This window comes from Neolamprologus brichardi, chromosome 10 (assembly GCF_056152115.1).
Source record: "Neolamprologus brichardi isolate AB-2024 chromosome 10, ASM5615211v1, whole genome shotgun sequence".
Taxonomy (NCBI): domain Eukaryota; kingdom Metazoa; phylum Chordata; class Actinopteri; order Cichliformes; family Cichlidae; genus Neolamprologus; species Neolamprologus brichardi.
Genome location: NC_142113.1, coordinates 10,375,259 through 10,400,685, shown reverse-complemented (window position 1 = coordinate 10,400,685; position 25,427 = coordinate 10,375,259). Strand labels below are relative to the sequence as shown.

At 40.0% G+C, this 25,427-nt stretch overlaps 1 protein-coding gene across 1 annotated transcript in view; it reads left to right on the top strand.

Moving 5' to 3' along the window:
- pcdh1a (protocadherin 1a) overlaps positions 1-20,246 on the top strand; it is a 96,217-nt gene extending 75,971 nt beyond the window's left edge. The window contains exon 5 of the mRNA XM_006799489.2: positions 16,334-20,246. Coding sequence (XP_006799552.1) covers positions 16,334-16,704 — 371 coding nt within the window. The 3' untranslated portion in view covers positions 16,705-20,246. The remainder of the gene's footprint in view (positions 1-16,333) is intronic.
- Positions 20,247-25,427: the final 5,181 nt, after the last annotated feature.

Sequence of the window (25,427 nt, the reverse complement as noted above, 5' to 3'; positions counted from 1 at the left end):
TCACACATACTGAGACAATATTCGGGATAAATAACCAAGAAAACAATTTATTTATTCAGTTTAGAGGTTTACACATCATTATAATCACAGAGCCCGCTTCACTTGAATTGTCCACTTGATGGCGCAGTAGAGCAAATGAATCATCACAATGCTTCGAACCATGAGTCGACCAATTGGGTGGAAAGCTTCAGTTCATCATGAGGCTTCATCTCACCATCACTAGTTAACAGCAATGGGAGTAGTGCTGGGCGATATGAAGATATATATCATGTGGACGATAGAAAAGTGTCTATTTGTCTTCTATCGTTTCTAACCTAATTTTATAAATGATTACATAAAAAATATCATTAAATAGCCTGTGGAAAATATATTAGTGTTGTATTCTCACTATACACACTCTTAACTTTAGCAAGAGAAAATAAAGGATAAAAAATGATATTTTTCACAAAGAAACTCCATCTTGTGGTTTTGCGACATGGTGCTGCTTTATGTGCACCCGGATTTGTGACATGCTTTACGGTAACTCAAAACCATGGATGTGCGACAGTTTGCAGTTTCATGTCCGGACATGCAACAGGCAGAGACAGCTACACAGGCAGCCCAAGAAGAAGCACTTTTACCGAAAAGAGGGGGTACGTCTGTGATTTGGTTACATTTTGGGTTCAACAGCACCAACACGGAGCAGAAGACACCCATTTGCAAGCTATGCTAAAAAAATGCTAAAAAAAAGTGCAGGAATAAAACTATTCCTGCACTCAATGGCAACACAACAAATCTATCACCTACAGAAGGTCCACGAAAAAGAACACTCAAGAATCTATTAATCTATTGCTGGGCCAAAGTAGAGAAGGATGTTTGCAGTGTCGTGCATTATGCCTTGATGATTGGACAAGCAGAGATACACAGCCCTACATGAGCGTAACCATCCATTTCATTAACAAAGACTGGACCCTCCGCGCTCGCTGTTTACAGACTGCGTACTTTCCAGATGACCGCAGGTCAGGTGGTATATCGTGATATATATCGTCATCGTGATATAAATAACTATAATAATAATAATAAAACTTTATTTATAAAGCACACTTAAAACCAAGGCTTAACAAGTAACATCGAGAATAAAAGGAAGATAATATAAAAGGACCAAAGCATATCCCATAATTCATATCATGATAAATATTTTTTCCATATTGCCCAGCACTAAATGGGAGTACTGAGTAATCAGTTTGTACATGGGGAACATAACAGCTGCATAGCCATGTAATACTTAAGAAGAAAACAAAATCTAAAAGAGGCGTCTGAGTAAATACAATCAAAAGCCTTTTGAAAGTTAAAATGAATAAAAATAATTTTTTTCCCTGTCTGCTAAGATTCTTGCAGACTAAAGTAATACGACCTTGGTTTACTGGGCTGAGTAGCTCAAAGGAAAGTGTGTATGTAGTCTGTAACAGCTTCGCTCAAGTGGGCATAAACATATTCCGTTATGATTCTTGGCTTTGGTATTAAGAGTTCATTCAAAGTAGAGTAATAAAAAATTCCGCTATATGACATCTATGCTGTCTGATCTGCAGAAATTAATTTCTGGAGTTCCTTTTTTTCCCCCCATGCCTTAGCAGCTGCTCCCTCCTCCCACTTTTTTCTAATTCTTGTCTCCCGGCTGTGTTAGAGTGCACTCCATTTCAGTTTACCCATGTGCATTTTCCACTCTTACGTTCACGGTGTAGCATGCACATTGCTCAACTGTTAATCTAATCAGAAATGAGCACATGCATCCAATGTCCATTGGATGCATGTGCTCATGCGGGGGACATGGGTGGGCGCGCATGTGCACCTGAATACAGTGCATGGATGTATTTGTTTGCAGTGGCGGGTGTTGCATCGTGCTCTAAATCTCTAAATCATTTTGATTACAGTGCTATTTTACTTTAATAGACTCTCATCATAATCACTGAGCTCTGTAATTCCATTTAAATTGATTGCTTCAGACAGCATGAAAACTGCTTATCTTGTATGTCTGGTTGCTGTCAAGATGCATGATTTGTCATCCACAGTGAAATCACAGATAGACTGACGACTGGTCTCTGTTTGTCCCATCTGTCCATCCACTGTATATCAGACATTACTGATTAGGTTTTGATTAGTGGTAATGTCAGAGTGATTTACAGTATTTATTACTGATTGGCTCAAAAAGAAAATGCATCGTTTTGGGGATTTGATAAATAAACAGACATCAGTATCAAAAAACTCTCAGTTACACGAGATAGCATCAGGCATCTTTAATCATCTTTAATCCTGAGTTCACTTGATTTAATTTAAAGTGTTTTTTCTTCAGTTGCTTTCAATCACTTATACTATAAGGGGAAAAAACATGACTGGAGGTTTTGTTCATTTTTGCCAACATTAGCTTAAGCAAAACAAATATATTGTTTTTCAGCTGGAGTCACATAATACAACATATAAAAAACACTCACCTATCCCAGACATTTGAGTAATAGGTCCCAGGACCTACGATAAGCCCTCCTCTCTTTTTGGGACACTGGTTTGACCATCAGTCCCGCCTTGTTCACTCCAGCCTAGACAATAATCACTCTTCCAGGAATCAGTGGATGGGGATCTTGGCTGTGATATGAGGGCTAGCACAGACATAGGTAGATTGCAGACAGGTACTTACATGCACCCACACACACACACACACAAACCCAATTGACCACAGATGGAGGAATTTTGATGTGGCCGCTTGCCCAGCATGAGGTCTCCCCGTGTCTTCCTCTGTGCGGACTCACTGCCATATGGGCTATTGAGAAGGTTGAGATAAAATGGGAAAAATTGCATTTGCATGATAATAAGGTTCTTTAGAAATGCTGTCTGATTTTCCCTGCCTTAGATCTCACAGATAATGCATGAAGCGTCATATATTTGTTCCGTTTGAACTGTTGTCATGAGGCTTTCCTCTGCTTGCCATATCAGTATCACACAGGCAGCACTACTGTTTTTGCTAGTCTTCACTCAGGACATTGAAACACACACACACATGCATATATATATATATATATATATATATATATATATATATATATATAGACATATAGACAGCGGCGGGTTTGAAAACGATTTGCCGGGAGTCCGGTGTTCTCACGGGCTCTAGTGAGCCTTGCCCCCGGCTAGCTATCAATCTAGTGGGTAACAGACGTCTCCGAAAACGTCGGAGCGCTTTTGAAAATATGTGGTGTCTTGATAAACTGAGCAGATATTTGAGGTTTACACAGTTACATTCTCACCTGAAAATATGTTAAATGTTTATTTTGTGACCCAGAAAGAATAATAAGAGTAATATTAAAACTAACTAGCTGCCGCCATTGTTGGAAACTGAGCTGGGCTGCGCTATGAATTCTGGGACACACAGCTTCTTCTTGTTGTTCTTCGGGGTTTAACGGCAGCTGGCATCCTTGTACATGCAGTGCTGCCATCTTCTGTTTCAGTCCGTTATTACACTCTTAAATCCTACTACTTATTCCTGCGTCTTTTGCGATCTTACGAAGCTTCAAACGACGCGTCGACTATTAAATCTGTCGTCGACGATTTTGATAGTTGACGTAATCGTGACTAGTCCACTAATTGTGGCAGCCCTAATATATTATATATATATTAGGAAATTATTATTTAGCAAATAAAGATGTACAAAAAAAAAAACAAAAAACTGAAAGATGGAATAACTGAGCCCGTTTGTCCATGAGTGCCTGCTTGGGCTCCTGCCTAGGTGCCAGTAAAGCATGCTGATGCAGGGGTGTGGGTTTCTTCCAACAGATGCCATTATGCATTGTCAGTGTCTCTGCCTGTTTGTACTATTGAGTGGACTAGAGTATGCCAGGCTACAACAGCACTGTGGCCCATGCCAGCCACTGCTGGAACTGCCACCACCCAGAGAAGGGGCAGGTCATGGGACTGGCAGTTTTCTGGAGGCTTCTGCAGAAAAAAAGTCCTTACAAGTGGTCCCCTGAGGCATGTTGTCATGAGTAATACGCTTATAATCCTGAGCTCATTCTAGCACACGCATTACACTATGCTCACATCAGCTGCTGCTATTTTGTTACCCCCTGATTGTTTGTAGGTTTATTTCAGAGCAAATAGGTCACTGGAAGAGCCTAACTGGAGCAGAATTAAACTCAATAACCTGAATGTGGCTTTGACACCATGGACAATGGTAAACTATAGCACTTTTACAAATGACTTCATGGGACAATACAACTGAATCCAAAATGGCACTGATGATGTGTCAACACGTCACAGTTTTGAATGTGTCTAGATTTTCCTTTGCCCAATTTGAAAATGTGCTCTCGCTTGTGTGATCACTAACAATGAGCCTCGTGCTCTCATCCCAAACTTTGGCCACACATATTAGACTATTTGTCAAATGACTGCAGACCTTTGAAAGGGGCTTTGTGACAGAAGGGACATGTTATTACATCTCAGACCATTAACTGTAGCAAAGTACAGAGTTGGCTTATTGTCTCTTCGAGTGAACTGACTTATTGTGTGCCAGCGATTGCAGCCACATGTGAAATAGATGGAACCCGAACAGAAGTCCCATTATCCCAATAAATCTAGCCCTTGCATTTGATTTCAGACTACCTTCTTTTACACATAAAAGTGATTTCTCTGCAGTTTCATCATTGTGACCAGCTGACTCAAAGGCTGTGGTAACATCCCTTATAATAGCATGTTTTTATCAGAACCTGGAATTTATTTGGGCTTTAGTTCTTAATATTGTAATATTTGTCCAGTTTTATTGCTTGTTTTGCAAAAAAAAAAGAGGAAAGCAAATAAATGTGAGAATTTGTGGAAGGTCTATGTTTCATAGGGACAGGTCCATTGCCCTCTTCAATATGATTTACACAAGCCACTCAACTCTTATCCACATGTATATAACATGGCTGAAAACCCAGATAAGTGTTTAGAATTATGTGCTGAAAGGAAAGGACATGCATATAAGCGCACATTAGGCTCCATAAATAGTGCTTTTTACACCATGCTGCCACTGAAATTGTCTGGTTTTAGCACTAAGCTTGTAAAATGAATGAGTGAGCCAGTGTGCCTAAGCCACTATCCCTAAGCTTTAGATGTGCTCATGTATTACTCTAACAAAAGTGGATAGCTCCCTATACTTAGGCAAAAATTGGATAGCACGCTGCCTGCTCTTGCCGTGCCAGTGAGTCTGGGCAACAGAGTGCTGAAGCAGCAGGTTTGGAGGTGGTGATGTGTGTGTAAATTTGTGCTTAAAACTACAAGTTTATAAACGCACATAAAGAAAGTTTTCTTAATTAGCTTGGCGTCGCTCGTGGCTTCTTTTCAGCTGAGTGTCCACCGGCAGAACCAGGGGATCTTGACTTGAAACTTCAGGGATTGTTATGGAGGCAGAAATAGAAAGTGGTGGTAGAGCTCTGTTGCTCTCACTGGGTCTTACCCAGTCTATGTGATTCATAGAGCAGGTAGAGTGCTATGCATCGGGGGGAAGGAGAGGCTGGCTAGGGGCCAGTTCCACTTCAACCTCAGTTGGTTGGGCAGCTCAGGCCGGCGTCAGAGTAAGCCCGGGGGTCATCTTTCCATCATAGTGTGATGGGGACTGAGAGCCGCTGAACCTCCCTCTAACTAGTGTTCTGCCCTTCAATGATGGATGGCACTTGAGGGACTGGAATTGTACTGTATGGGTCTGACATGCATTTCCTTATTTCCAGTGAGTCTCACAGGGACAGAGTCGCTCTCGCTTTAAGGCTTTCTTACAGATATCGCAGAATTCACTACATTTCAGGGACCATACAAACTCAATGAGGCCCGCATCCAGTGAAACTGAAACTGTCCTCTGAACACAGAATGAAAAGGAACAGTGCATTTTTTTTAATCTCTCTCGCTTTTTCCTCTGGTGGAAGAATCAATTCTTAATTTGCAGTTTTATGTTAACATGGTATATCAGGCAGTCAATAGCATACATGCCTCGAGCTAAATAAAATGACCTGAATTAGTCTTGCTTACCCTCATGGCCCAATATAATACAGTTGTGCATTTAAGATGACATCACTGACATTTTACTTCCATACTGACCTAAATCATCAGGATATTTCCAGGGCCCTGCCCGTGTTTTTGATCCATGTTGCACCTCACTGATTATTTAATCAATTCTTAAATTCTTTGGATCTTTCAAAACTCTGTTTAAAGCTACATTATATAGTGGACTATCCCTAAATAGTCCTTGTTTCAAGGCAAAGTAATTCTGACAGAATATTGCATGACTACGCAGCTCGGTCTCACCATGCATTCCTGTTAGATCTTCGGTCTAATTAGAGCGTGTATTGACTCTGTAGTTGGGAACTAGAAAATATCAGTCACGATTAAACAGCAGAGCTGGAACAGAGACATGTACTGTTGGTCTTCATGCAACCTCTTTTAACTTTAATCTTTTTCTTTCCTTTTTTTTTTTCCCAATTTCCCTTTGGGTAACTTCCTCTTGGATGGTCATGCCATGTGCAAGGCCCCAACACTTGTCACTCATCTTGATGAGCTGTCTACTGAAACAGTATCTAGCCTGGAGATGAGGCACCCATCAAACATACAGCCGCCACAGGCCCTGAGAAAACAGATGGCGAGAGAAGACACTTTAATGAAAAGAAAAATCTTCAGATGTTTACTCTTGTTGTGCCTTTGGTATTTGTTTTTTTCTCCTTCAGGTATTGATTTCCCACTTAGTTATTTTTATTACCATGGCACTTGATTGCCTCCCACTAAGCATAATTACATGGTAGCTAAAATGTAACACTAAAAAAAAAAAAAAAAGACATGTTTTAGCCAAACAGGGACTGTATGCCATGCACACCCAGGGTCACAGACAGACCCAGACGACTGCTGTGTACATGACCCAATTTGCCCATCAGTGCATTAAATTTTCATTTTATTATCTCATAATGAAGTGTATGCCCTGGCCATTTATGACATTTTAAGCTGATAAAACATTTATGGCGCTCCTTTAAAAGTGCCTTTAATATATAAGATGTTACTTAAGTGAAGGTGTGGTCCTCATTCTAGTAACCAAAATACTCAGTCTTCCAGACAGGCCACATTACAAGTACTCCTGATTCTCCACAGAGAAAATATTAAGTTGTATTTTGTTATTGCATTAGATGATTACTTCAGTAATGTCAAAAAAGCATCAAAGTTGACTATTCTTCACCAAACAAAAGCTTCATAAAAGTCAAACAGTAGCAGCTAAACGCAACAGATCAGAACAACAGGAGAGGGCCGAATCAAGCTGGTGTTAAAAGCTTGATGACCCCCTGCCGTCTTCGTGCATATTTAAAAACTGAAATTTTCATTTTCCTTTAATAATTACACATTCAATCATGTTTTTGATTCCATGTGTTATTTTTCCCCTTTCCCTAATCGAAGCCTTGTCCAAAAAAAAAAAAAAAAAAGAGGATAAATGGGTGGAGAAGCACTGGGGGATTGCCGCTGTTCTTTTCCTGTAGCATTTCTTCTACACAAAAGGCAATTTTCATATTCCGCTGTGAAATACAAATTTGAATTGTCCTGCTCCAAACACATAGCTGTATTGTCGAGAGCATTGTGGTAACAGAGCTTTCCATCTCACTGCGTTAGTATGCTGACTTTCCAGAGAATTGTCAGTCATGCAGCAACACTCTATCTACAGCAAATAGTCGAATAAAGCTTTGCCTCTCCTGGGTCATTATTTATCTGCCACATGGGCGGCTTACGCGATTCTAAAGATCGGATTTTGTGAGATTATGTCAATGTTTGTCCATACTGGTGGTGGAAATTATGTACCTCCTGTTAATGTTTTATTTAAATTTTTTCGTAGTAGCTATATATACATGGCCTTCAATACATGTAGATGAAAAGATACCCTGCTATAAATCCAAGTCTGCCACATTGGTTTCTGGTTAAAGGATATGAATTAAGATTAGGTGTTAAAAGTCATCACGGAACATGCCGTAGGCGAGGTTCTGTAACCTACTAAAAATATATCACCTCAGATTGGATACAGTCTCTGTGTGTGACTTTATCATTTCTATTCTTTTTATTCAAAGCCCTGCGCAGGTGTAGGCTAATTAGCAGCTAATGTTAGTGCTCCCAAGTTAACCATGTCTCACATTGCAGACTGCTGAGATCAAAGGCAGAATTAGCAAAGCGATACCATCTTGATCGAAAGGTGAGGAAGAACAACAAATGGATTATGGAATACATCCGTGTTGCATGTCAATAAGATCAATGAGCGAAAGATAGTGAGCATCAAAGTTCTGCATAGAAATATACTCCAGGGGAAAATCCTGAGAAGAAAAATAATTCCTCTTTGATAATTAGACATGGACATCACATGTAAGGAAGGCTTTGATTTTCTTATTGATGAGGGAAAAAAATGTTTCCAGTGCAACCACTTTTTTTTTTTTTTTTGCTGTCATTTGAAAAGCAGAACATTAATATTTATTAAGTATATTGTGCTTCTTGGAACTTGAATTCAACAAACACTAACAGGCTGGGGACTCAATGTTTAGATTTTCTTTTCAGCATTTACAAAATGAAACATCTTCTACCTGCTAGTATGTGGCCATGAAGTGCTGCCACTCTGAAAGGGGCCATAGAAAGGGCCTAAAGCAGGGAAGGAAAGCTTCAAAGGCAGGGACCAAGAAAGAGACATTCAGACAAGAGGAAGAAAGAACGTTTGGGTATGAGACAGGAATAGACAAGTGACTCTTGAAGTAAATGTCACACAGTAATCAGAGAATGGCTTGGGTGATGAAACGCTCCGCTTAATTATCACGACAATATTTCCCAACCGTAAACTTCACATAAAAGGTATTTTTGGTGGTCACATTTTTCGGCTTCATCTTCTCTTCCAACCTCAGCACTGTCACCAGTCATTACACCGTTTTTCTTTTAATAATCAATTAATTTGCTCCAGCAACTGACTTCAGACAGACACATAGGAGCACAAAGGATAGCAGTTGATCAGATTATTAGCTATAAATCAAGTTTTTATATGCTGATGACAGTCACAATGTTATATAGTTGTATCAAGGGAAAAAAAAGAAAAAAACATTTGATTATTGAGCATTCAGTCACAACCCAACACCACAGGGATTTCGTCTGCATCTCTAGGAGTATTTCTAATTAAATTATAAGGAAAACTGAATGGGAAATTTGAGGTTTCCTATTTCAGGAGTAAGAGAACCACAGCGCGGAAGAAGCAAAGTGGGTTTAAATATAATTATGCAAGTATAAATATACTATAAGACTGCAAAAAGCACTGCCACAAAAACCTGCAAAGCTAAAATGTGTATGTAATCATTTTAATTCTTATTTAATTTAAGATGTTCTTCGACTGTATTGACAGTGACAAATAATTCATGTCCCTTTATATTGTGTTTAACTGTGTTTAGCATCGTAGTTAACATATTTCTGAAACTGTACATTTTAATCACAATCAGTGTCTCCCTGCTTAGCATTACATCCTTCATCAAATGTGGCACAGCCCACGGTAAAGATTTAAATGAACAGCATTAATAAAATACCTGCATTGGCCTGAAGAACATATGCAAATTTCAAGATTTACAGTAGATCACTGATGTCTAACTAATGTGATTCAAACTCAATGCGCACATTCAACTCTGTCCCCGAAGCTCTCTCTGAATGAATATGAGAGTGAATACAGCATACAGAGCAATACTGTTTATAGTCTCCAAGCTTCCAAGCTGACTGCCTTAATAAAAGATTTAGGTGAAGTGATATAGGTAATTATTTTTACTTTAGTAGCGTAAAACATGCAGAGTAACAAGCACGATACATCCACATATATATGGACATGAACTTTATGCTAAGTTTGGGCTTTTAAGGATTCTTTTCATTTCTTTTTTCACCCCCACTAATATTTGTTTGAATGTCCCTCAGCAAGTTTCGCCTCAGTCAGATGCTTGTGGTCGCCATCAGCAAGCTTCTGGCAAAACCTCTGGCTGGATATCTGACCGCTCTTTCTCGCAGAATTGGTAGAGTTAATTTATTTATTTATTTGGCACAGACCTGTTTTTTAAGCATATTCAGCAACTCTTCAGTAGGACTGAGGTTAGGGCTATTCTCTACAGTGTTATCATATGAAGCATAATAATTAAAAAAAAGGCTATTTGTAATAATAAAATAAAATAAAAATTCTCAAGAATCCTTTTTTTAAACAATCCCTGTCAAACTTTTAATACTGAGACGTTTTACCCTGGCCTAAAGAAATAATCTATCTCAGGGATAACACAGAGATACAAATAGCCATTCATGTTTAAATCCACATTCACAGCCAACTTAAAATGATCTGTTAAGTCATGCTTTTGGACTGTGGAGGGAAATGAAAGACTCCAACGTCCAACGAGGCAAAATTTGCTTCAGATGCTATATCATGCTACTCCTTTGAATATGTCTCATAGATAAAGGTATAATAATCATGCTTTTGTCCTAACAATATGCCCCCAGTCAGTTTAAAGAGTCACTCTCTGCAAGCTCTTTAGTGAGATTGGTTAACATGGTGATTAAGCCTTTTTTTAACTTTATTTCTTTCTTCCAAAATCCATTTGACCTTAGTTGCAAATAATATTTTGATATTAAACAGATTCCCCAGTCTCTGACGACCTTGTTGCTGGTTACAGGAATGCAATAGCTTGAATTTAAGTTTCGTGATAACGAAATGATATGTTGAACTTACTCGGTAGTACAGGCCCCAGGTGTTACAGATCAATACTTTTGCTGTCAAGTCTCAGGATCCAATCTCCAGTCCGTAATTGGCCGGCAAGCCAAACATACAACTGTCAGCAGAAGCATGAAGCTTTTCTCCACATACATTTTTCAAACACATGTTTGTGCACTAACAGAGAAACAATTATATCACTCACGAAACAAAGCGTATTGCTATCTTGCCGAGCCTATCACCTGTGTTTTGAATCTATTTTATCTGAAGACGCCTTGCGTATGTGTTACAGTTTGACAAAGCCTTAGTATTGGTTGACATATCACACCGCATATCAACTTCTCAATTGGAGAAGCTGGTGCATAGCGTGATCTGTCAGCAGGTGCTAAGGCTTTGTCAGACGCAGTGACACAAAAGGCAGTTTTCAAATAAAGGAACTCTAAGACAAAATGGTGGATGGTGAGAGAACTGACAGGAGGTGTACCATCACCCAATGAACCATCTACAGCATATTTTCCTGACGTGCGGCTGGCCGACATGTCCACTCATCAGCCTCTGTCAGCGAGAGGCCGGCCCGCTCAGCAAGCTGAGAATTCAGATCTTAAAGAGTCTTTGAAGGAGGTTCTGACATGTGTTTTAAAACTCAATACACATTCTTATCCTGCCATCACGTTCTGTACAGTTTCACTGAGAATTGCTGAACCTGTCTCCACCAAAACAATCGACCATTAAGAGTTCAAACAGACTGAAGTTTTTCATTAACAGAAACTAAACTATGCTTAACATCGTCATCTTCAGAGCATCATTTCATGCAACCGTATGAAAGAAAAACATAGTGATCTCGAGAGCGGGGGTTGTTCCACAAAAACGATGCTTTAAGAAATCTGCATCATCTTTAGAGCGCCGCCGCAGTATTATAACAAAAAGAGCTTTACCGCGCTTTATCTCACCCATCAGTGTCTGTGTAGTTAAGGTGATAAAGCTTACAAGCCTGCATGTTCTAGTTAGGCTGGCAAGATGTGAAAGTGCACGTTTGAGGTTACCAACTGTTTTTGTTCTTCTGGATTCCATTACAGTGAGCCAGGAAAATGTGCATGTCAACACTATGTTTGTGCACTTGTAGCAAGTTTCAGTCCTTTAAAAATGTACTCCTCTGGAGAGAAAAAAAATGTTTTTGGTAGCTTCTGCTTACTGTGCTTACTGAGAACACTTGAATAACAAGGCTTGACATGTCATAGCTAAAGAAATACAAAATCCTGGTTTCTTGTTTTTCTTCGCAGAGGATGACAGCCACACTATGCATTCACACCCAGTTATTATACCGATAGCCACCACACACACACACACACAAACGTCTGCTCAGATCTGGGATATTTCTTCTTCTTCTTCCTTTTGTTTGTTGGAACTTCTGTAGTCATTTACCTCATAAACTGTTTGCAGGTACCACAAATATACCGTTGATATCTCTTGCACACTCCCAAACGATTGTAGCTGGGGTTTTTTCTACTGTTATCCCTCCGTAAGCTGTAGGTCTCTCATATTTGTTCACCATCGATCATAGCGGTCTGGCGCGTACGCTGCAAAGCAGCCGGTGGGGAGAGGCAGCATTTGCAATCAAACAGAGAGGAGCAGTGTGAAATCTCAGGAAGAGGCAGCTTCCCCCATACCCGTGGGCAGGGGATCAGACGATGAGGAAGCCTGCCTCAGACACTCAACACCTCCCACTGGCACCCTGATGCAAGCAGCATGCAAACCCACCCCTCACATGTATCTGTCAGCCAGGGGGTTAAGCTCTGTGTGTACCCCCACTCTGTAACTGCACTGTGGAGTACATGTTATGCTGCTGCAGCTGAGGTGCTTTTAGAAGCTTGGCTAAGGTTCACTGCAAGTCGCTGATGTGGTTCTAAATTTGGGAGAAGGTAGAAATTGCTGTTTTTCTTTTCCATGATATTGCTTTAAGCAAGCAGATGGGACGGACCCACTATAAAAGGAGAACGCTACAGGTGCAATCTATCTGTGAGTCTAGAGGAAAAGGATTCTGCTGTGCAGAAAGGAAGCAATGTCATTGAGTCACTGCTCTTCAAAACCAAATCGCAAGCTCTCTAAATCCAGTCAGCCTGTTTCAGCCACTGGCATAATAGTGCTGTGGTTTGCCCATCTGTTCTCAATTGTCCACCTTGGCTCGCCATCCATGACATACACGACTATAAACTCTAAAGGGTTTGTTCCAGACTGTGAGCAGATTTATTTCAGGTATAGGTACAGCAGAAAACAGGGTTGAGTGGGTGAGAAAATACCTATTTTCCCTCTGTGCCTTTGGCTGCTCCTTCAACCTGTGGTTGACCCATTTGCTTCATTGTGTCCACCAAATATTCAAACAATGATCATTTCAGCTAAGCGTGGGAGTGTGTTTTGATGCACAGAGTGGACAGTTTTGTGCCACACTGTAAGTGGACTGTAGAACAGCTACAGATGGCTAATGGCCACAGCAAAAGGCGGACACAAAAGTATAATTACCAATATTGATTTTTTTTGTGTGTGTGTGTGTGTGAAAATGGATTTGAGTGTGACAGAAAGGTCAGTAGAAGCAAATGTAAAAATTTGTGCTTTCACAAATGAGACACTATCATAACATTCTGTCATCACTACACAATAACTAATCCATTATTATTGCACGTTAAAAACTGTTTTGAGCTGACATGGGTGGCTGGCAATGAAACGCACTGCAGAGTGCTAATGACAGCATGCAGCAGCACAGCGAGCTGACGTTGAATATACCCCTGCTATTCGCTAAATTGTGCATTAAGAACAGCTTGTATGTCAAAGCTAGATTATAAATAAAACCATATGAAATTTAGATAAAGCACTAACAGTCAAGGTAATGGCCTACTAAAATATCTGACATTAAAGTATCTGCTGTATGTTCTCGCTTAATGACGTGTGATATGTACTTTGGCACCGTCAAAAGAAAATGGCAGACTTTGGCAAGCTAGTCGTGTATTTAGCTGTCACTGCTGATTTTCTGGCCCTTGATGATGATGAGCGTGGTTCAGAATGTGCTCTAATTCCTGTCAGTGGTGCATGGCATCATTTCGCATTACATGTTTTCTTTTAGTTGGCATTTCATTAAATAATTCCACATTATATTTTGTAAAAAAAAAAAAAAAACACAAAAAATGCAGCCGACCTGAAGTCAATAACCAACCTGACAGTGAGTGAAGATGTCACAGTATTCAGTGTTCCCCTATATGGCATATATCTCTACTGAGTTCAAAGAGAAATCATAAATTAAACAGAGCAACAGGACATTTGTGAATTTCAGGAGCTTACTGTGAGTTTGCGGTCCTATATGCGGACACATAATGGCAATGCCTAATTTATAAGGAACATGCCCAGTTGTGGCATGTGAAGTCTCTCGGAAACCAGTACAGTGAAGTCTTTCCTTTTTCCTGTACAGTAATTCGTAGATGTGGAGCTGTGCTGATTTTAACACGAGGCCCTCTTGGTGTGGCATAAACCTCCTGGAAGCTGTGGAGAGGTTTTAATCAAGTGTGAAATCCTTTTGGGGTAGATTCCTACACAACTGTGCCTGCGCTTAGAAACAGACTCCTCAACCCTCTCTCCAGCTCTCTTCCCATGAACATCTTTTTGTAGCAAGAGTCCACTTTGCTGCAGCGATGCATACAGACAATGCTCTTAGCGGAACTGAGAAAATGAAACTCCAGTCACCTTGCATGAGGCAATAAACACAGACACACACACACATACACACACACACCTCAACGTGTACACGCTCGCATTCCTCATTTATTGTAGCTCCTTGTTCTTAATCAACCATAAAAGTGTTGTTCATTCTTATGAAATGAATATTAGTTCGCTGACACTGACCTACTAAACAGATATAGGAATTTTCCACTTAAGCATAATGATGTAATTAAGCATGAATAAGAACAGTGCTCAGTTGTGAAGTGAAAGTATTAAATAGCCTAAACATCCAGCTGTTTAGGATTACAGGAGCAATGAGATTAACTGCAACAATAGATGCCCGATCATTGTTTATTAAAATAATAATAATAAAGAGGTAATTGTATGTAGCTTACCCAGGGGAAAGGAATATTTTAGACACAAATAGGGACAATGAATTAAGCTTAATGCCATGCTTTTATTTTTAGTAAACATCAGAGCTTTTAACATCTTTAGCACACAAGCTTTTCCCACTTTCGCCTTTGATTGACTGAATCCTCGTTGAACCAGATGCTGTGCTTTTTTCTTCTTCTTTTTTTCCGTAGCCTCAGAGATCTGGCATTTTTGTGAGATAATTATCTTGCCACTGGTCATGAGCACAATACTGATGTTGTGTCTCACAGGCTTACAGTCAAACTGGCATTTTCTCTGTTAGCTGCGAACCACTGCCTCTTATACGTCACCTCTTGTGGTTACATCATTCACATGCACCAGCTTCTTTCAGCGACGGGCTTTCTGCTTTCTCAACAAGAACATTTGCTCTCATTCGCACACCGTCCTGTAGCCGCAAAACAAGAGAGCTCTCCCACGACGGATGTCTCGTTCGATGGCGTGGTCACTATTGTGGCATTTGCAGTAATGCATTTATCACGGCAATCAAAACTTTACACATCAGCGACATTGCACGCACACGCGGATCTCAGCTGTCTGCTCTTCAGACATTGATCTGGCCATCTCGGGCTGAGTCTGAAGGGATAACAAAGATAAATTGAGTGGTATTTAAATTTAATACGGGCTGTATGTTTAGTTTGTCAACAGGTGGTCTGCTTAACCAGTCTGCTGCCTGGCAGCTGAACATTAGCGATGAATAAATAAATGGGGCCTTTGTCGCTTTTACAAGCATGAGAGAAACATGCGAGTTGTGAGAGCTAGCTGAAGCAAACTTATTTTGGAAGATTTCACAGCTTCCACAGTGAAACGAGGTCACTGGGTCGTGGACCCATTTATTTAATTAGGAACAGTTGAATAAAAAATTGATGAGAATCAAGGGCAGGGGAACTCATTTCAGTACTGTCAATCAATAACTCATTCAGCAATGGTTTTGCCCAGAGGGATCGAGCTATTCTCTGTGTAACCAAACACTGTACCTCCCCAGTACGTGTGGCTGTTCCATTATGTCCATTCCTGTAGTATTTTTTTTTTTCATGTTGACATCTGCTTGGAGCATCAGTTGCAGCATGCAAATCACAACTAATAGAAATTAACTCACTGCTGTTGAACATGTTAACAACACGATGATATATTACAAACATAGCAGACAAACTGCTGTTGGATACTTCTAAATGACATAGACACAGCATGCCGTCTCTTGAATGTATCACATCAGCTCGTGGGCTACACACACACACAGTAGTGCTCATTACACAGTGCATAGCAACAGCTACATAGCAACTGCTGCTTACTGCTTAGCAACAGCTGCAAAGATCTCAAGGAGGGGGGTGGGTTTCACGGGGTGTTTCAAATGACACCATTTCTGTTCACAAATGCCTTTTTACAACTTTTTTTTTTAAATGAAAATTGCTCCAGTGTTTGTCACTGTGAAACTCCCTCTGATGGTGCTTTTCTGCTCTCTCCTGCCCGCAGATATCCGCTCCCTCCCTGATGTGGCAATGACTGGAAACTGCACAACCGAGTGCAGTGAACTGGGCCATTCAGACGCCTGCTGGATGCCTGGGCATCCCTCCCCTGTACGCAAGACCAGGAACCCCCCGAAACTCTCCACCTTCGTGCCTTACCAAGACAGAGGGAGCCTGGGACGCCTGGCTAATGGGAACGCCAGGCTGGGTGGTGAGGAGCATCGGCCGCGCCTTCCGCCATCCCGCAGTGCCTATTCCAGCAGTGGTCATGACGCCAATCAGGACTGCCCCTTAGAGGAGGTGCCCCTGAGCGTAGCCTCTGAGTTTCCACCCACCTCTCCTTCTGCTCACACTCCAAAAAGAGAAATTTACCTGTGAGGAACATATTCATCTGATCAATACACAATTAAAGAAAATACACACTCCCCTCAAGAAGGAGAAACAGGCTGTCCACACATTGAAGCCAATGCCCAATCTGAAGTTAACAATATAGGCTGTGACCCATTCGATCGCTGCTTTTCTCATTTTCTCCTTAAAATATTAATTTATTAGCATATTTATGAGTGACTCCACAAAGTTAATTGATGCACTCACTCATTTATTTATTGGAAATCTTGATGGGATGCAATTCAGTCAGATGAATAGGAAACACAGATTGAACCTAATCATTACTGTAGTTAGCAAAGTCCCATTCTGTGAAGTGATCTCTTGAAACTGAAAGTTGTGATCAGTGCTCTTGTGCCATTGCTACATCTAATTTAATAGACAGCCAGTCAGGCCATATCAAAAGGCTTAACACTTTTGACTAACAATCAAATACAATGGTCTATCTTAATGTACAGTGCTGTAAATACATTTGAATGGTGTGTTCTACATATATTTTTGTCTGGCATAAGCTGAAAAAAACAATGCCTCAGAGTTTTAGCATATTTAAGCTTTTCTTTATGCTGCTGTTTAAACTTGATTAAAAACCATCTCCCGGAGTGGAGCTCAATATTGTGGAAGGCATTTATCCGCTTCACACAATCACACACACGCACCCCCTTCGACCCCTAATCATAGTAGAATGGCCTTTACCTCTGCTCCCTGTAGAGCTCTTCCACTTGGTGGAGAGAGCTGTGTGGCAGCATTTAAACTGACATTATGTCCCACTGACTCGCAGCACTGTGACCTATCGTTCATCATGAAAACGGTTGACTTGGCCACAGTACCCCAGAGTCACAATGACCAAACGCAGAGCACTCGCGAGACACGTTCTGATTGGCTTTTTACTCTGCTGATGACAGTATACCAGTGTATCGGTTGAGAAAGCTCTTCTCTGTTGTGACAATCAGATGGGCTCTCTGTGTAATTCACAGTCCATTTTTTTCTAAAACTCATACTGCTTTCCGCTCACGGCTTAGGAGAACTTGTGTTGATCTAATGAAGGCCTAAGGAATTATTTACAGGAAAGGGCACTTGAGTGTTGAGAGACACTAGAGAGATAGAGCACTTATTGAGCGTGAACATGATGTGAACTGGATAGGTGGTATGTGCTATTTTCAATGTTAATTGTCAGCTCTCACTGGACACATGCTTCTGCAGAGGTGAATTCAATACACACTGAAATTAGTGATTTAACAATGTTGGTCTGACATGAAAGATTCCAACAATAAAAGCTGAAATAAATATTTGATTCGATACCTGCAAATACAGTGACAGTGGTAGGAGTAAGGCTTAATTTTGCCGCAACTGCCTGTTAATTATATATTTCCTTGTATTGAGGACAACATGCTTAATAAGTTATTAGGCATTTATCCTCCTCTGGCTATTGAGCAGAGAACAAAAACAGGGCATGCCCATGGGCTTCATTTATCTTCGCAAAGATTTTCCAAGTGAATCTGAAGGATACTGTGTGTCTGAAGGACACCATGTATTAGTCAGTAATTGGGTGTTAATGATGACTCCACTAGCCTGCCTTACAACATCGAAGAGCTAGTCGTTGTCTTTGATTTAAACATTGATTTGATTAGATTTGTAGATACCTTTCACCTCTGTATAGTATTTCCACAGTAAGACTGTGTCTCTGAATAAGGGCGGAAGAGCCTGGAATGGACATTTCCTAATTAGGGTGAGTAATAAGTCCTGAGCAGGGGCATGTGTGAGTATACCCCAGGACACGGCACCCACCAGATAATGCAAATCCACCCACAGAGCTACAATCAGTTAAAGGGGGTATTTTTTTTATCAGCACTTACCTCATCATGCTGCCATTGAAAGCCACGTTTAGAATAATTAACGCAAAAACATATGGAAATTACTGGACATGGCCATGATTAAATAAGGTGGGCGATTATCCTGCCTTGAGGGGGAGAAAGCACATTATGCTGTTTTCAAAGCCATTTAGCGACTTACGTAAAATTCAAACAACAGCCATGATACACTGTGATTAAACCCCCACGGCTCTCCCGAGCTCCCCTCTCAAAGCTGTGGCTAGCCGCTTCATGAACTGAAAACAGCGGGTAAGATCACTGACCTGGAATTAATAACAAGTGAGAAAGATACCAATGAGGGATAAAATCAGTGTCACACAGCTTCAGTCAAAACTCGATCTGTCTAAAAGCATCGGCTGGATTCAGATTCAGCTCCAGCCTATGTGTCACGATGTAAATTTGGAATACATGTTTTGATTTGTGTCTTTGATCACAAAAAAAAAATATCTATATATATATGGAATAAATAGGCTTTTAGCAGATGTGTCAGAACTGTCGGTTGCTGATCCAAATGGATGGCGAGAGTTTGATTTAAGTCCAAAACAAAAACAAGCCTGGGTTTCTTTTCCCACTCTCTTGATAAGTTGGACTCTCTTGCTCCAGCCAATAATGACCTCCTGCTACTCACTTCTGGAACAATACATCACCAGGTTTGACCTTTCTTTTGAACTCATGCTGAATGAACTGTGGTTACTTCTTTCTCAAACACAGAACAGTTCTCCTTGATCCAAGTAAGAGGACATCACGGAGCACCTAAAAACACTCGAAACTATGTTGAATAATGTTTAATTTGTACTTAACATTGATTTAATGTTGAATTCACTTGAGTATCTTTTGCCTATCTGTAGTGTGTATTGTATGGTGATCATTTCTGTGGACAGATGGACAAATTACCGTTCTGAAATTGGCAAGAGATTTTTTTTTCTTTTTCTTACTGATCAAAGACTCTTAGCAAACTGGTTGTGTGAAAAAAATAAAGAAGTCTGTTGGTGGTGTAGTGTACATAGATCTCCACAACGCTGTGCCTGCTGTAAGGCAGGCAATGATTTTAGCATGAATTCCAAAGATAATTGGTAGATACTGTTTACTCTTTTTTCTTTATTTTTAACTTTCTGAAATGTCAGCGCTGGTTCATATTCAGAAGGCCCTCTCCCAAACGAACTGAAATTATCTGAACATTTCATTTTTTCACTGTTCATCTAGAACAAAGACAATTGCCTTGAAAATACGTCTTTGCAAGAGAGAATCTAGTTGTTATCCTAATTGTTGGTATATTTATATAGGATAAAATGCTTGTGATGCCATGTTTTTGTACAGTTTTATGTACATACAAGTGAAGCTTTCTAAAAGTACTGAGAAAAGCCGATGGCATATAAAAATTGTAACATGTTTTCTTGAGATGTGCACATCTTGCCTTGGTTGGATTGACCTTTGCTGAGTCAGTGTGAATGTGGCCGTTCTATGCCTGCACTGTAGTCATTCACCGGCTCCCACCTCCTGAGGACTTAATCAGTTTTTATGTTTATCGTGAACAGTGGATTGTCTTATCTTACCAGTTTGTTAAATCCTGTGTTCTGCTTTGTTCTGTTTCAGCATGTTGACAAATTCTCTTGTAATACTGTAAGTCCTCATGAACTTTGTAATAAAATCACTTCAGGGAAAAATGAACACTGTCAGTGTTTTCTTTGTTTGTCGTCATTATTCATCACTTCCGGTACCTAAACAAGTGTTTGGATGTTAGGGTTGGGTTTTTTGGTTTTTTGTAAATGGTTTTGCAGCCTTAGAGATACATTGTGTAAAATGCATCTCACTCCAGGACCTGGGCTCATTAAGAAGAACTAGTATTCTTGTCATGCGGGAACAGGCGCCTTATTTCTCAGTCAGGAAGCCCCCGAATGTTGAGAGGGAAGCATTCCGGAGGTTGAAGTAGGAAAGTCCCAGGACCTGTGTTCACTACTTCAACTAGAAAAACAATGTGCCAGAAGTACACAGACCCAGTCATGCACTTAGGAAGGAACATTCATTCAAATTGCTTGTTGCTACACATTTAGTGCAAGGATAACAAGGTTGCTGCTGTGTTTTTAATATGCATGTGACTGTAAGATATTTATATGCCATGGCTTGAAGTCAGAGAGAATAGATATTAAAAAAAACATATACTATCCTATTTTTCTTTTTCTTTATGCGTACCTACAGTGTTTGTTACTTTAATACAACTGCTGATCTGATACATATTAGTTAATTATGTGGTAACAACAATAACGTAACATATTTAATCGAGAAAGGTTCAAACACAATATTGTGTCTAACAGCACAGCAAAAAAAATCCCTGTTTTGTTTGTTTAGTTACTCTTCTGGGGCGTTTTTTCACCTGAAAACAGAAAGGCCACATCCTACAAAATCACTGAATTTACCAGAGGGGTTGGATGATATAGATGACAAGAGACTGCCCTAAAGATGAGACAGTGAAAAGCTCCAAATAGTTCATAGTAATGCCAACAGCTCTGTAAGGCTATAATACTGCACCCTCTGAATCCACTCTTCAAACTACACAGTGCATTTTAGGTACCAAAGGAGGAGACAGACGCCCAATGAATGTCAGTCTTCAGCAACTTCTCCCAGCTCCTCTGGGGGGATAGCCATCCAAACCCAGAACAGCTGCTAGCTTCAGCAAGTACTAAGTCAGCCTTTGCCCAGCTAGCTATTCTTAGTAGACTTCTGTGAGGGGCACTCACATCAGGTGAACCTCCCTCAAATGGATACTCGCTGCATTTACACTGAGACCAAATGATAAATCAAGACCTTTGCCTTGTGGCACAACTACCTCTACATTTCCTCTTCACCAGTAAGGCACAGTACAGCACCCAACTCTCACCGTCTCATTATCCTTTCTTGCTGTCATTTCCCCTGAGACCAAGTATTTTAAGAAATGTTTGATACTTTATGTTATATGATTCCCCTTTACTAGAAAGAAGAGTGCTATCCTTTGGCAGAGCAGAACAGTGGCTTTCAAATTTAGATGTATTACGCTCAGCTGAAAATCATTCGAATAAGCACCGGAGGTCCTCCTGAAAGAGGCACAGAAAAGCACTGGAAAGCAGATCTCCTGGCTTTTCTCAAGCTATGTCTCGAAATCACATCTGGAAAAACCAATGGAGTTGAGACAATGGCAAAGTTTGCCACCTATCCTGTCTAAAATGCAAATATAACAGCTGGCAGAAGTGGTTTTAACATCCCTTACTCCTTAAGCGCTATGGAATCCCTTGGGTAACCCAGGCATAAGCCTTCTTTTAGTATGCAAACCAATCCAAAGTAAATTGGACTGGCAGACTTCCAGCCCCCTTGATCATTTGTTAGAAAGTAAAAAGCTGGTCCACTGTTCTACAGCCTCAACAGAATCTGTGTTGCCCCTCTGAGAGCTCAGATATGACCATCACTTTTAAGCTCTTTTCCAGTACACAGCGTAGGGAGGGAAGGAGGCTGAGGATATTGGCGAACAAGTGCCCCCCCTCACCCCCACCCCCACCCCCAGTATGCAAAAACAGATCATTTAACATGGCTAAGTGAATAACTGTACTCTTGCTTTTCACAGATTATCTCAGTGAACTGTGCTAAAAAAGGGGGACAATGAGTATAAAATTATTTTTACAAAATCACATTTAATTGGATGTGTTAAGGATCACTGTTTTCATTCCTAAATATTGCTTTTTCAAGTAAAATTTCATATTCACTTTAACATTAGATCTACCCATGTGAGTGCGATGCTATAATCTAATAAAAAAAGGAACACATCATTTACCTGTTACAGTGAGTATAATACTTTAGATGCACTGAATGGCTAATTATGAAGGAAGGGAAGCGTAACGCTCTTTTACTTCCTTCTGTTTTCACCTTTTAGCCTTTAAGTGGAAAGATATATCCATGTCAAGATGTGGAAGCTCTCAAAATATTCACACTATATACACAAACTGTGCAGGGGCCTTAAAGGCTTGAGTTTTTAAGCCTTTTACACATAGCATTACAGGCCATCACAAGTCCATGTCTCTTGAGAATGCAGTGTACTGTATGTTCTTGGATATGGTGTAGATTCAACCTTTTTGCTCCCGTGGAGCTCGCTAGTAGTGCTTAGCAAAGACCGAGGCAGAGGTATATGGGCATTGTTGAGAACAATGCACACTGGAAAACGGGGGAAAGGCCTGACTTGAACCACAAAATAAAGTCTAATAGAGACCTTGAAACCTTACATGCTCTGGAAAGTGCAAGGCATAATTATAAGTTTTTCCTCAAAGATGGAGAATTAAAAGTGAAAAGTAAATCGTACTGGACTCGAGAAAACTCCAAGGGATGTTGGAATGAAGTACGAGTTCTGCTTTAACAAGGCATAGCTCAAAGAAAGCAAAGATCTAACAGCCTTTTATTTAATGGCAAGAGATGGATTCATGTTTGTGATTTTACAAGACCTTGTCTTAAGGCATGTCTTAAGGTGTCTTAAGAACCGCCACAGTTAGAGGAAAGTCTGAGCAACATTGCATATTTATTCATACAGCTCCTAACAGAATGCTTTGACATACACAATTTGTTGTGGTGGACACGTCTACAGTCACATCTGAGCCCTTTCAACACAATGCAATATTGACAAAAGAATATCTTGCTGACAAAGTGTCGGGGCATATGCAGTGCCTCGTGGGGCAGTTGCTTTTTTCACACAAATGCAGAATTAAGCAAAAAGCCCACACAACTCTGACGTGACCTAAAACTTGCACCCATCTCATTTTTCTTATTTTCTTGCAAGAGTTTTATGATGTGCATTTGTTTACTCCAACATTCTCTTCTTATACTGTTCTTGCAAAACAGACCTTGCATGAGTAACTTTGCTGAGTTTATCAGGTCTGATGCCATGCTCAACTTGCTGCTAATTTTAGCCCTCAGCTTCCCAGGGAGTGAGAGAAAGCCAATATTATCAATAACATCTAACCTTAAAGCTGGACAGGGACTGCTGCAATAGAAACTCAAAAAATGAAGCATTTTGATGAGGCATGTAAAAACTGCATCACTGTGTTTGATAGACCAATAAGTTAAGAACTACTTCATCAAACCAGACAATCCACATCCTTGGTGCGGCTTTTTTTTTTTCTTTACCTTTCACAGATGTTTTGTGATCTCAATAGCACAGGTTCAGTTGTTACTCAGGCATTACAACATTTCCATTCTCCACTGAATTCTGACTCAGGGTAAGGGTTTCATTTTATAATTTATTAGTCTATTAAACCTGCTCGCCATTCCCTTCACTGTTGTAGTGAAAGATGACATAACTGCCACCTTCAAGACCTATTTGCTTCTGGAAATTTCTCCTGTGGCAGGAACTGAGCTTCTTAGAATTGTCTGGCGATGCTGGCTTTCTATCTATCTATCAATTATTAATGTGTCTATGTTCTACTGGAGACCCTCCTACTTGAGGGATGTGCTGTCTCAGTATTATGGTTATTATCTGCTTTTTGACTCATGGAAGTGTTTTTCTATTCAGGGAAGTCAACTTGAATTGGACGGGAGAGACCTGAGACCATGTGGTAATTGACAATCATATGAAGATGGGGCTAGGAAGATGATAAATTGAAGATGTTAAATTGAATCAATAACTCCATACATATCTCATGAGCAGCCTGACTTATAATTCAGTTATACAGATCAGATTCTCTTAACAGTCCAACAGCCTAGGCTCACCTGTGGTAACATCTGAGGTTTGTGGAATAAAAAAGTGTGAATACCAAGCTTGGAACTCACAAGAAATCTTAAGAATTTGAGCCATGACCATTAATAAGAATTATTTATTTGACAGAAGATTTATTTGAGTAATGACAGGGCATGAGTTAGTAATGTTTGGCCACAAGTTAGGGAGCATGTATTTTACTGGTGAAATGTAGAAAGTTCAGGGTATTGTGACACATACTTATAATTCTTCTCGAATTTAAACATACATACAAACTCAAGGCTGTTTTGCAAGATGTCCTCATGCAGTTTTTCTATGAAATAAAAAAAATCTTTGCAATATATAATACTTTTGACAAAAGAATACTTTTAATAGGGTTGTGTAAACTGTATTCGTATATCGAAGGAGCTTGGAAAGAAAATGTATTCGTATATATTGCGAGTGCAGCTTAATTCTCACATAGATTTAGTTTGAATGAGAGATTTTACAAAATGACACAAAATGTCACAAAATGACATTGTGAATCAGATTTGATATTGTTTTGGTTCACATCAAGCTGATTATTGCCTCATTGCTCACACTGGCGTGTCTTCTCTTAAAAATCTTGACAGTTCTGTATACAGCCATAATTATGGATATTACAAGGTCATATTATTCAAACAGTGAAAAAGCCATCCCTGAATCACTGGGGATTTGGGGATATTCCCTTTAGCATGTTTTTGCTTTATTTCATCCATTACTGACCGTTAGGCTAATGCAACACATCGGCTACGCTCTGCCTATCTCTCTGTTTTCCTGCTGGGCATATTGTGTCCTACTTGGAACACATGACACACATGGATGCGGACCATTGGCAAAAAGGAAGAGAGCAATTTCTTCATAAATGATATTTTAAAATAACCAAACTTTTATATGAGCCTAGGCTGGAGTGCAAAAGAAAAGAAAAAAACTTGAACTGCTATTGTGAACCATTGTGTACGTCTGTAATTGATTAGGGATACATAAGAGTTTGCAGATCTATATAGCAGTAAGATAAGCAGGGCAAAAAAAATGACTAGACCATTTCTTTGTTCAAAACCATGAGACAGAAGGCTTTCAAAGCTTTGGCCCAGTGCAGTTACTTTAAAGCTTGTACGCTATAA